Source organism: Conger conger, chromosome 1, assembly GCF_963514075.1.
Source record: "Conger conger chromosome 1, fConCon1.1, whole genome shotgun sequence".
In the NCBI taxonomy this organism is placed as follows: domain Eukaryota; kingdom Metazoa; phylum Chordata; class Actinopteri; order Anguilliformes; family Congridae; genus Conger; species Conger conger.
The window spans coordinates 70,501,452-70,515,089 of record NC_083760.1 but is presented as its reverse complement, the minus strand read 5'-3'; the positions used below and the strand labels follow the sequence as shown (position 1 = coordinate 70,515,089).

General features: G+C 42.6%; 1 protein-coding gene across 5 annotated transcripts in view; it reads right to left on the bottom strand.

Moving 5' to 3' along the window:
- The window catches only part of LOC133137386 (retinoic acid receptor beta-like), a 125,672-nt gene that overhangs the window by 20,898 nt on the left and 91,136 nt on the right, over positions 1–13,638 (bottom strand). For all 5 annotated transcript variants that reach the window (XM_061255633.1, XM_061255642.1, XM_061255670.1 and 2 more), the window contains one exon: positions 6,304–6,445. In XM_061255633.1, coding sequence (XP_061111617.1) covers positions 6,304–6,445 — 142 coding nt within the window. The remainder of the gene's footprint in view (positions 1–6,303; positions 6,446–13,638) is intronic.

Genomic DNA, 13,638 nt, shown 5'->3' with positions numbered 1-13,638 from the left:
AGAATGGAATGAAATCGCACGCTGGTCAGAATGGCAGGTTTATACTGAAGCCCACGTGAGAAAGAGCAGAGCTCAAAGCCTCGCAGTCTCTTCAGAGTGGCTGTGTACAGCAGCTGGTCTGCTGAGAGGTGGGATTAATCTCCCTCCCGGCGGCCTGCGATGGGCTGGCAGCGTGAAGCATCGCCGCGCCGCCGAGCGTGCCGAGCCTATGCGTTCTCGTGAGGTGACGTCACGGCGCGCGTTAATCAGATGTTGGTCTGAAGGCCGTGGGCCAGCCATCTGCGCGGCGGGGAGACGGCGTCGCTCGCTAAATAAAACGCATACGTCTGGGGGCTTCTGTCCCCTCGCGCAGGCCAGCTCCCATCGTCCGATCACGGCACGCCTCGGTGGAAATGAAAACCATCACTTCCGCAGTGTCAGAGGAGGTGGCGCTCGTCACAGTGCGGGCGAGCTGGCCGGGTTCGGGATTTCGCCTGATCCGCTTGACTTGAAGTGTCGAACGGCGGCACTGAAAGTACGAGTTTTATCAAACAGAAGAGCAACGGATCTCATGACGTCCCCGAGACAGAGACTGAGGGGGCTCAACAGCCAGATAATTCAAAGGACACAATATTCCGGTCATATGAAACACTTATTAGGAAAGATCCTGCTGTTATCAGTTATTTTGCTTTCAATTTCGGCTCGATAAAATTCCGTGGCAGGGACACAGCAGGGCTGAATATCATTTCCACTTGCATAAATGATAATCACAGTTTCGCCTGGCGAGTGCATGGGAACCGGTCTCATAATGTCAAACACTGGCAACCCATGGGAGGTCCTGAATAGTGGCAACTAAACATCATAAACTAGGCAGTCCCCAGTCACTCCTTTTTTTTTTGTGTGGAGAGGTGACTGGGGGTACTGGGGAACTGAAGGCCCTATTTAGACCTAGCTCACTTACGCTCCTACTTAAACACTGCTTAAACAAGTCAGGTGTGCATTCTAAGTAGGTATTCAGACTGGTGCACATGCGTGTATTTGATATTTGGATGCTCTTACAGGCACGCACTGCAACAGACACATTTGCTGAAATTACCACTGGAAATTAATTTACAGACTAAGTATAGTTTTTAGTATTTCCAAGTCCTTTTAAAATCTGTAAGGACGGCAAAATTAAAGCACTTGTAAAATAGTGGAGATGGCTTCTACAGATTCATTGTGAAATAACAGCCTAAGTTGTGACCATGAAGCCTGAAATATTTGAAAGAAAGAAAAATGAACCCTCCTGTACATGAGTCCCTATCTGCGATAGCTGTCACAGACACATTTGAAACAGCAGACTATTAAATGGTAAGTGGTTGGCATTTATATAGCACCTTTATCCAAAGTGCTGTACAATTGATGCTTCTCATTCACCCATTCATACACACACTCACACACCGACGGCGATTGGCTGCCATGCAAGGCACCGACCAGCTCGTCAGGAGCATTTGAGGGTTAAGTGTCTTGCTCAGGGACACTTCGACACAGCCCGGGCGGGGGATCGAACCGGCAACCCTCCGGGGAGGGGGAAATTCATCATTTACACAATGAAGCTGAAAAGCACCCCTATGCAGGTTTTGTATCTGTCCACTTCACAATCAGGCATTTTTGTGAGACATTTGTGTAAACGTTTGAATCCAATACAGTCTGACATTCACAAACTTTTTTCACTCTACATGCCAGTCATATCACAGACTCACGTTTTTGTCTTTTCCCTAATCTCAGCAGCTCGAGAAAGCCTCAAGTGCTTTCTCACCTGAAAACGAAATGGTGATTCATATCACAAAGGTGACGCTTTCATATACTGTAGCACTTCAGACTTCATCCTTTAACCTAGTCCCTTAATCAAGCCAAGTACTGAGCCAGACGCCAGTGCATAGTGAAAGCCTAACAGGCAAACACACATGTCCTTGCATTACGGCAAACACAAACTGTGCCTTGTATCTGTGCGCTGTATCTGATCTCATCAAGGAAGTCAAAGGACAGTACAGGTCACAAAGAAAGACAATGCCCAGCCTTGTCCTTTGAACAAACACGGGTTGTTTATTGGTTTTCATTTACGACACCATCCCACACGTGGCCTTGGGGGTTCTTTTAAGGTTTTAACAGCGTGACGTCAATATTCTAATCTGATATTCACCATTAAAACACTGTAGACCAAACACCGAGCCCTGCTTTCAAACTAAAGACAGTAGAGGTTTCAGAGATTGAACAGACCTCCAATATTTGTTCATATATACCACGATTCTTTCTGCAGGCAAGGGGAATGATTCTTTCCCTGACGAATGGGCCTCATGTCCTTCCTAGTAAGACAGTCTGCAGCTAGTAAACAAACAAATGCTAAGAAATAAACATTTAGAAACCTTCACTCCAAGTGCCCTATAGGTAATTTCAAAAGCAAGTCACCAGGGGTCCATGCGCTAGCAGAGTACAAAGGAGAAATGGCAAAATTACACTGACTACAACAACAAATCAATACATGTGTATTGAAAGCATTTTAAAAGTGAAAATGTGGTTCGAGAAGGTTTGCAAACTCAAAAAAAGCCTGGTGGCTTATGTTTTGCAACAAAGAGAATTTGGGAAGACACAGAACATGAAGGGACCTTCGTTTATTTATGACCTGTTTGGACACATACAATCATGTCACATCATTCTCTTAGCATTGTATGGCTTTGCAGCTTTCTGTTAGTTAAAATAAAAAAGCTTAGAAGCGTTAAGCTGATCGCAGTACTTGGTCTAAGTACGTTACTAACATGTTATGAAATGCCCCAGTTGCGGGAGACACTGAACACACAAGCATATACGACTGCCTTTTGTCATGAGAAATCCAGGTCAGTTCACAGCGATTACAGACACCATGAACATAGGGGACACGTCTGAGCTCAGAATGTCTTTGCTAGAGCAAACAGCTGAAATGTTATCCACGAATGAACGGATATGCATGGAGACAATATTGTCTGAGAGAGTGTCTGAGAGAGGCCCCCTGCAGTACACTGTAACAGGGTTAAACATACTCACTGAGGAGGCAGGAATTCAAATCATCTAAAGCGGAAAGTACAATAAATACCACCTTCTTTCACATTAAGGTTTATTTTGCACTGGATTTTCACCGTCCAATTTCAGAAAATGGCTGCTTTGGCTGCTACGCATATGGTCGCATTACAGCTGCAGAAGCACGGAATGCACCCAGTTGGGGTAATCATGTGTTCTGCATTTCATTTCCAGAACGCTTCCCTGTACACTGAAGTTTCTCAAACAGGGCATTACTTACACCAAAATGACTTGTAATAATGTAAATATGCAAGCTAACAAAATTTGGTTTCAATTCAGTCATATAAGAGTAATTCCTTAATTTTGGACTTTGCTGCCATGCACGCTGCTATTCCAAAGCAGGGAAAATGCATTCACATCCAGAAGGTTGTATAATCCAGTATATCAGAGGTATGCAGTCAGATATAGCCCATAGGATTACACTACTGAAAATGCAGAAATGGAAAGCAGCTTCCCAAAGAACAAGAGAGATTTATGGAATTCAAGAGAAGCAAAACATTTTCTATGAAATGTACATTTTTCATATAAATATTCACAGGGCTTCACATTTTTTGATTACCCCTGTTGATTTATTTATATTTTTAAGTGGTAAATTATGTTTTTTAGTGAATGTGAAAGTTACATACATTTACATTTTTATACAATACCTTAACCTCTATGTGAGAGCTTAAGAAAGAAACATGATGATTAAAGCTATTGTGTGTCTTTCCAAAAAAAATGATGGATGGGTGCTCTGTAGAGAAAGCGTCCATTACGATTTTTACTTAAAAAATGGCTTGATTTGGGGTTTTGTGGTTGTGGATTGTAGAGAGGCTTTTCATTTTTAAAAGGGATTTAAAAGCGGATTACAGAAGGCATTTCAGGTCGGGTTCTGTCAGCAGAACACAGGTGGGAATTGGAGCATTTAGCAGTGGCACCAGGAAGTCGCACAGACAGTTACTCGTGTATGGAACAGCTTAACGGGGCACAGTTGGAAAGGGGACTCTTGGGCTGGGAATGAATAGGCCTGGCACAAGGCTACGTCTACAATTATACAATGCATTAACCTTCATTTTTCATTATAAACTGCCCGCTTACTGAAAAAGCATCTTCTCTCTAAATGACGCAGAAGGGAAATGAAAGGAGGTGCAAGCTGACTGGCAGCTCTGGTTGGCATCTTTATCTCTGTGACATCGTATCCTCCCTCATTAGGATATTTATTTACATTTACCCTGGGCATCTTGTTCACTCTATTGCTGTAAGCCACAGGGGTAATATAACTCGATAGAGGGCACAGCCAAAGTGTTTTAACACTGATCTGAAGAAATCTCTTCAAGTCCACACTATGCTCTCTAGATAGGAAACCCCTGACAGATTATCCTATTTAGGAAAAATGTAAATGCAGATGATATTTATAATAAATGTAAACACACGTGTGAGTCGGTGTGTGTGTGTGTGTGTGTATGTGCAAGCTTATCAAACCCATGACTTGAGTAGGTTTTTGTACGTATTTACCCATTCTGCCTTGTTGATGCAGAGGCAGTCTCAGAACTGCAGTAGGTGTAACTGGGTCAGACGGCGTCCCTTCTCCAAATATCTCAGTGACTTGAAGAGAACCATCTGTCATATAGCAATCTAGGCCAGCAATCAGTGTGCCATGCACTGTACAGTGAGCGCTTCGCTGGCAATGCGATTGGAATTGTGTCTTGTCTAGGTCTTGAACTCCTGACCTTGGCACCGCAATCTGCACACACCACATCGTAATGTACAGTGGATGAATTTTGGATGTATTCAAACTAATGGAGGGACACGGTTTCCCCACTTTCAAAGAAAATATTCTACGACCCCCCTGCTGTGCTGGTAAATCATTGAGCAGTGCATAAATTCCTTAAAATACATACTGCACAAGTCTTCTGGAAAATACTACTCTCCTCAGCTGATGGAGGAGAGACACCACAATGCTTTCAAAATAATGAGGCACGGAAACGCATCTCCCTGCATAATGATGTACAGGGAGCAGAGGCAATGATAATACAATATTCCTATGAAGGTCTGTCTGCAATCATTCATAATGGCCACTTTACCAGGCTGTGGCAGTGTACAGCACCTGCAATACCAGCTGGATCCTGACCAAACGTAAGCCCGTCTCTTTGCTTAACATCTTAATGCAGGATTCCCAGACAGCACGGAAGCATCGCCGTCCACATCTGTCACCAGCAATTAACAAGGTGACGGAAAGTGGGGCTCAGTGCAATGCTGCCAAATGGCCAGCAGGGTCTGGCTCATACCTCAGTCTCCCAAGGTGAGCTGTGAAGACCTTGATAAAATATAAACCTCTGCAGCGGATCTAGTCGAGAGAGGGGGGGGTGTTATTGGGAGGTGGAGACATGACAGGCGAGCAGGAAGACGGTTTTTTGATGTATTATTTCAGAGTTTTGTTAGAGGCACATGTGGCCTAATGATAAAAGCACACGGGCGATATTCACACAGAGAGAGGCGATGTCGTCAAATTAATCTCTGCTTGCTTCCACGGGGAAACTCATTAGGGTTGTGACTCGCTCTGTCTCTAAAAACAAGTTATCAAACACAGACATCTCCAAGCAGCATTGTATTATCTCTGCTTTGAGGCATCACTTTGACTCTGTCACCGGCGCCCGCAGCCGCCACCAGACAGAAATCTCCTTTTATTCTCTGCAGTGGCACCTTGGGCTTGTAATGCCACCATCCTCATAAGAAGAGCTTGTGATAAACTCTCCAATTCCCAATATCTCGCTCCAAGATGGCTTACTTGTCAGAAGATACCCACTGTGTCCTGCATTTGGATGTTAAAATATCAGTAACCTTCAACATTCTAACAAACTGTTTTTGTTTGTTTGAAATGAAGTCACATCCGCACCAAGTGTAAAATACAAACTGCTGAGGGAAAACTCTGCGGGGAACGAGGTTATGTAAACAGAAATAACGCCAAATTCAAGCGCCTTATTGAGAGTGTAAACTCCTTTCAGACGGTCTGACCTACTTCCCACTTTTACAGCACAAACATCTCACGATGCATGGCTGATTAAGTGCCAATCATTACACGCCTGAGACTATGGCACACCAGGAATCACTTCAATGTGCGTCACATTTATGAAAAGCAATACCCCTCAGAAAAGAAAATGGGATCTATTAATAGGGACATGCAAATCATACGGAGGACTCCAGGACGGATGGATGGAAATGAGAGGTGTGTTCATTGGGAGCAGTACTCACACTCTTTGGACATCCCCACACCGAAGCACTTCTGCAGCCGGCAGTACTGACAGCGGTTCCGGGTCACCTTGTTGATGATGCAGTTCTTGTCCCTGTGACACGTGTACACCATGCACTTCTGAATGCTCCGGCGGAAAAACCCCTGCAAGACATCACACAAAACATTCACACCCAATGCTTTTCATTCACACAAAACATTCACACCCAATGCTTTTCATTCACACAAAACATTCACACCCAATGCTTAACATTTACATTTTACATTTTAGTCATTTGGCAGACGCTTTTAATCCAAAGCGACTTACAAGTGCATAGGTTCTACCATAAGTCAAAGTATCACATCCAGAAACTAACAAAATACACATGAAATGCTGTTCTAAACATAGTTGTCATCATAAGTGCATTTTTTATTTTTTTTTGGGGGGGGGGGGGGTTAGACAAGGATAGGGATATCAGAAAGGAGGGGCAGGGGAAATCAGGAGGGAGGACTAAGGTAGAGTTTGAAAAGGTGGGTTTTGAGTCTGCGTCGAAATAGGGGGAGGGATTCTGCTGTTCTGACAGTGGTAGGCAAGTCATTCCACCACTGAGGAACCAGAACGGAAAACAGGCGTGAACGTGCAGCTCGACCGCCAGGTGCACGTAGAGAGGGAACCATAAGGCGACCAGAGCTGGCAGACCGGAGTGGTCCAGCTGGGGAGTAGGGAGTGATCAGGGATTGCATGTAAGGTGGGGCAGTCCCCTTAGCAGCCTGAAATGCCAACACTAGGGCCTGGAATCGGATGCGTGCGGCAATAGGAAGCCAGTGGAGGCCAATGAGAAGCGGGGTGACATGAGCCGACCTGGGCTGACTGGCGATCAGGCGGGCTGCAGCATTCTGGACCAGCTGGAGGGGCTTGATGGCACATGCTGGGAGACCGGCTAGGAGGGAGTTGCAGTAATCCAGGCGGGAAATGACGAGCGCCTGGACTAGGAGCTGGGTGGCTTTCTCAGTCAGGAGATGACGGATACGGCGTATATTATACAGAAAGAACCTGCAGGTTCTGGCAGTGGAGGATACTTGTGGAGCCAGGGTGAGGCAGTTATCAAGAGTCACCCCAAGATTCTTTGCGGTACGGGAGGAGGAAACTACAAAGTCCTCAACAGTCAATGAGAGGTCGATTGACGGAGAGGACTTAGCAGGGATGTAGAGAAGCTCAGTTTTGGCAAGGTTGAGCTCCAGGTGGTGGGAAGTCATCCACGCAGAGATATCAGCCAAGCAGGCAGAGATCCGTGTGGTGACTTGGGTGTCGGGGGGGAAGGAAATGAAGAGTTGGGTGTCATCAGAGTAGGAATGATAAGAAAAGCATTCCATTCACACAAATCATTCACACCCAATGCTTTTCATTCACACAAAACATTCACACCCAATGCTTTTCATTCACACAAAACATTCACACCCAATGCTTTTCATTAACAGTACTTTGAATTTTTTTGCCATCATTTTGATTGTTGGAGGATTCATGAAAGAACCCCTGAAATGTTTGAAAGATTACAGTAGATTAATTTTATGTACTGCACAAATTATCTTCACAAGTACAGCATACACTCAGTGAGCACTTTATTAGGTAAAAATGTTTTTACTTATTGGTCTTCTGCTGCTGTAGCCTATCCGCTTAGAGGTTTCACGCATTCTGTATTCAGAGATGCTCTTCTGCATACCACATTGTAATGTGTGGTTATTTGCGTTACTGTTACCTTCCTGTCAGCTTTTACCAGTCTGGCCCTTCTCCTCTGACCTCTCTCATTAACAATGAAATTTTGCCTGCAGTACTGCTGCTCACTGGATGTTTTTAGTTTTAGCAGCAATAATCACAGCATGGTCAAAGTCACTTATAACACATTTCTTTCCCATTCTGACATTTGGTCTGAAAAACAGCTGGACCTTTTGACCATGTCTGCATGCTTTTATGCATTTAGTTCTTACATGATTGGCTGATTAAATATTTGCATTAACATGCTGGTGTACAGGTCTATGTAATAAAGTGCTCACTGAGTGTACCTCATATTTTACTGAGCACTTTATGCAGTGGTACACCTACTGTGCTACACTGGATTGAACATCAAAACGTATTATGTCAGCATAAGAAAACAATAATAATATAATATCAATAATATCTTACAAGAAATAATAATAATAAATAATAACATACAAGAAATACCATCCCCTCCTATGTCACAGTATGAAATGAGTGATTAATCACATCAGAGTTCACCAATTTATATTTAGTACCTCATGGAAATACAACTATCCATAGAGGCAACACAGTTTTCCGTTTCTTTGTTATAGATGATGGCTGCTTCTATTCTTGAAGTGGTAAGAAAGTTCAAGGCTAACTGCCTACACTCAAAGCCTACTTTATCAACAGACTCTCTTTTTATACATACCTTTCGATTCTTCAAAAGTTATGACCTGAAATGTAGCCATACTGAAAAGACTTTGGTGCTCAGTAATGGTGGGTATAAATGAACTCACTATTACCACAGAGTGCTGAAAATAAACACAGGCTGCAGAACATTCACATTCCCCCCTTTTCGAACAACCCCACCTCTTCTTCTCCCTAATTTGGAATCACAAACGAGTCATCATTTTTTTCTGCCTGCATCTGCACTAGAAAACTGCAGCAGAACTGTGAGCATAATACCCACACTGAGGCCAGAGGCTTTTTACCACACAGCAGGCCATACAGTAATGCAGAACAGCTAGATCCAAACAAAGACGATGATGTTCCTTCTCTCGGTGCCAGGGCCGCTGCTGGCAGGAGCCGGCACGAAGAAGTGACAACCCAAAGAACCGTTAAGAAAACCTAAGCCCACACTACCGCAGGAAGGATGAAGCCAATGTGGACTCCCAGTCATACATGACTAATGACACAGTCCAGGCTCTAACATAAGGCTAAATAACAAGCCTGTTCACAAGCATGTCCCTGAACCCATTGTGCCCAAAACCCCAATCTTTTTAATCATGTGGCTCGGTCAACATGCATCAACAAACAGATCAAAAACTAAATGCCCTTCTTCCAATTATGCCATGATCTGCACCTGCATGGACATTCACTCCTCGCCAATCTTCACCTGCAGATAATCCTGCCCCTCTTTAAATCGGCCTCGGTAACTCAGGGTTCAGATAATTCACGCTGGTGGAGCTGGCTCCCTATTCACGGTCATGCTCCGATACTGAAGAATGTAACTAATGTATGCAAGCGAAAATGACCTTTACCTATAGCTGATGAATATGTGTTAAAAAATAAATACATAGTCCTGCGCTCAAGAATGAAAACACTGTGAATTAAGCAAAACTGGTAAAAGGACACTAAATGTAACAACAATGTAATAAACTTAAAAAAATGAAAGCAATTTATTAAGAGAAGTACTAGAATGGAACATACAATCAGTAAGCACGTAGGTATTTATTGGACTTATTTAGACTTATGAAGTCTTCTGTTGGAGTAGCCTATCCACTTAGGGGTTTGGTGTGTTCAGAGATGCTCTTCTGCATACCGCTGTTGTAATGTGTGGTTATTTGTGTTGCTGTCACCTTCCTGTCAGCATTAACAAGGCATTTCTGCCCGCAGAACTGCTGCTCACTGGATGTTTTTAGTTTTTCGCAACATTCTCCGTGCACTCTAGAGACTGTGTGTCAAAGTCACTTAGATCACATTTTTGTCCCCATTCTGATGGTTGATGTGAACATTAACTGAAGCTCCTGACCCGTATCTACATGATTTTATGTATTGCACTGCTGCCACACGATTGGCTGATTAGATAATCGCATGAAGCAGTAGGTGAACAGGCTTTCCTAATAAAGTGCTCAGTGAGAGTAGTTCTCAGCTGTCACTAACAGGAGAGTGGGTCTCTCTGCTTCTAACACAGTCAAAGAACAAATGTATCTAACAATGTGTCAAAAACACATTAAATGCGTGTTCCAATGAACACAAGTAGGTGCCACTGTGTGCTTCATTGTACCACTCCCCAGGGAAACTCAGCGATCTCTGATTAACCCTGATACGCACCAGTTATCAAGGGAAAGGTGTGCTTAAGAAACACAGTGAAAGAGGAAGCACACGCGAGACGCAGTGCGTGCAGCCGCCCGTGCTGTCAAAGACACAAAAAGAGCGAATCAACAATCCAATTGTGATTAAATTCTTCTGCTGGAGGAGAACAAAAGATGATCTAATGAAAGGCAGTGATGAGGCCTGCTCTCTCCCTGTGCTCGCACGCCTGTATTTGAGCAATGGCGTCTGCTGAAGTTTTAACAGGCCTGCCTTCATCCCCCGCTGAAAAACTGCAATGACTCTGAAAATGTGCTCATCACGTAGCCCTGCATAAATGCATTACACACAAACACAACACCACTGTACAACTGCGCTACATTACTCATATCAGCTAGCTACAAATCCCAGAAGCTTGGCCCATTTTCAGCAAGTCCTGCTCAGCATATTACACTGATCCTAAGCACGCAGCACTGAGTTTTAGTATTCCCAAAAGCGACAGCATTTGGCAGGGTACTTACTGCTGATGTTATTTAAGTGCACGTTATTTTTTATCAGGACAATGCACACTTTTTTTTTTTTTCTTTAACCACGTTTCCAAAAATACATTATACCAGATAAACATTTGCCTAATACACATACTTGTTATATATGTACCAATTGAACAGTCAGTGGTAAAGAATTTGCGTGTGCACATTCTTTACCACTGACACACACACATTTGAGAGGTACAGTCACTCGCTCACACCTTGTGAGCACAAGATGTCCCCATAAGTCTATACATAAATACCCAGGGCATTACAAATAGTTAAAAGCAGGTAATCTTAATTATTTTTATTTTCAGAGGAAAATGAAAGAAATGAACACCCAATGCAGCTACAATTGTCACTTCAGAAATACTACACTACAAAACACCTATCAAAATGGGTGTACAACATTACTTGCACTGGTGTCCTACGGTTACTAGAGGAAACAAATTGCTATACAATAATACACCTATACATTCTGTACATTCAAGAATACATCTAACCCAGATATAGCTGAGGTGTTTTATTTTTGTTGTGCACTGTAAGCTAGCCCCTAGGGGTAAACAGGCCATTCCCCATCCTCCGTACAGTACATAACAGACCAGGCCTCAACATGGAGAGCCAGGTGACAATCAATAATGTCTCGGAGGGAAACGTGTCAAGCGCTGCTGTGCGCCTCTGTAATGAAGCCTGTCACATGACTGACGGAAAACTTCAAAGCCCACTGCTGTCAGCACAACACAATAATGAAGCACAATGACGGATTTGAATTATATTCGTAAGCCTTGGATTTCATCACAACTGAAAATATCCTACAGAAAAATGACATGGAAAAACATACAAGCAATGACATATTTCTTCGAGAAAATTTAAATGTGACCAGTTTCAAATATTTTTTTCTAAGTTCTAAAAAAATTTAAACATTTAAATCAACGGCTTTAGCATCTCAGCTATTTTAGAATTTTATTTTTTAAATCTGTTTCTGTGCTGAACCTGCACTGTTTGTCATTTAGAGTGAACATTTGGTCAGTCTCACTTGAATGCTTGAATGGGTGACTAGAAATCACCCCTCATCTGCGATGCGTGAGTTGAAATTTCCATTTCAGATGCATTCTACATGCGTCTGACGGATGAGGCGGCGTGGTCTCATTAGACAGGGTACACGGTGAGCTGTGAGCTGTATAACATATCAAGCCATTTCCATTAGAGAGAGTACAGCCACATCAATGCAGCTGCTTTAAGAGTGCTGTGCATTTTCAGTACCGATGCATCTCAGTGGGACAAAGCTACGCTGGGTTTATTTATCCTAGTATGTCTAGTACCATATTTCATCTGGGACCAACAGAAGGAAAGCAGATTTGTAAAAGTAATGGACAGAACAAATTAAATGCATGTTGTTGAAAAAATGGACTGTGACCAGACATGAACAGCTGTAATTTAGCGTTCATAATCACTTCATAAATCATATTTGTTTCATTCAATGTTTATAAAAAGACAAAAAAAGTCCAATAATTTCAATATACAACTCAGTGACCACTTTATTATGATTAGACTTATTTTTTACCAAGTCTTCTGCTGCTGTAGCCTATCCACTTTTGCATACCACTGTTGTAATGTGTGGTTATTTGCATTACTGCCACCTTCCTGTCAGCTTTGACCAGTCTGGCCCTTCTCCTCTGACCTCTCTCATAAACAACGCATTTCTGTCTGCAGAACTGCCGCTCACTGGATGTTTTTTTGTTTTTTGCACCATTAAGTAAACTCTGTATGTGAAAATCCCAGGAGATCAGCAGGCATAGAAATACTCAGTCTGGCACCAACAATAAAGCCACAGTCAAAAATCTAAATTCCCCCCCATTCTGATGGTTAATGTGAACATTAACTGAAGCCCCTGACCCTTATCTGCATGATTATATGCATTGCACTGCTGCCACCCGATTGGATGATTAGATCGCATTAATAAGTATGCGTACAGGTGTTCCTAATAAAGTGATAAGTGAGTGTATAATCTTTTTATAATATTTAGTATAATATATAGTATAATATTAAAAATTGACCAGGATTCAATAACCATCACATACTCTAAAATATATAGATCATGTTATACATAACATGATCAATACAAAAATGTATTAATAAAAATGGGACTAATACTAACAACATAGCAATGGCCACAGAATGTATGGTTGCATGCATTTATGAACTGTACATTCCATGTATTAGCTTGACCGACTAATGAAAAAAGGTTAATGGAAACAGAATCTTTTTTTTTAATTTTTTTTACCAACAACTAATAAGTACAGTGTATGTCACTAATGGAAAAGGGCTAGCGCAGCCTATTTGAAGCATCATTACTAAGGAAAATGCATTCCTCCCCACCATCTCATTTAGACCATCTGCGTCAACAGCACTCCCTCCCAGTCGTACTCATTCCTCCATATTGTGCTTAAAAACAGGCACGTTTTAACATAGACACCACCTGGTCTCTCATGTTTTTAAGCCATCCTCATATTTATTTAGCATGCATGCTGTACAACGGTAACTGCAAAATCAAGGAGCGCTGATTGCAGTGAAATAGGATAGAATTAGGGAACAGTGAAAAATGAAAAATGACAAGTGAATTATTTCACATGACTCCATTTATTTAGTAAACAGCAGTCAAAGACAAACGGAATCTGAGAAGCTTATTTACTCAAGATTTAAGCTCAACAAGTCTCAGAAGGCAAGCATCCCCATCTGTCACGGTCCCTTAAACAGAGCTGACCTTATCTGTGTAGTCG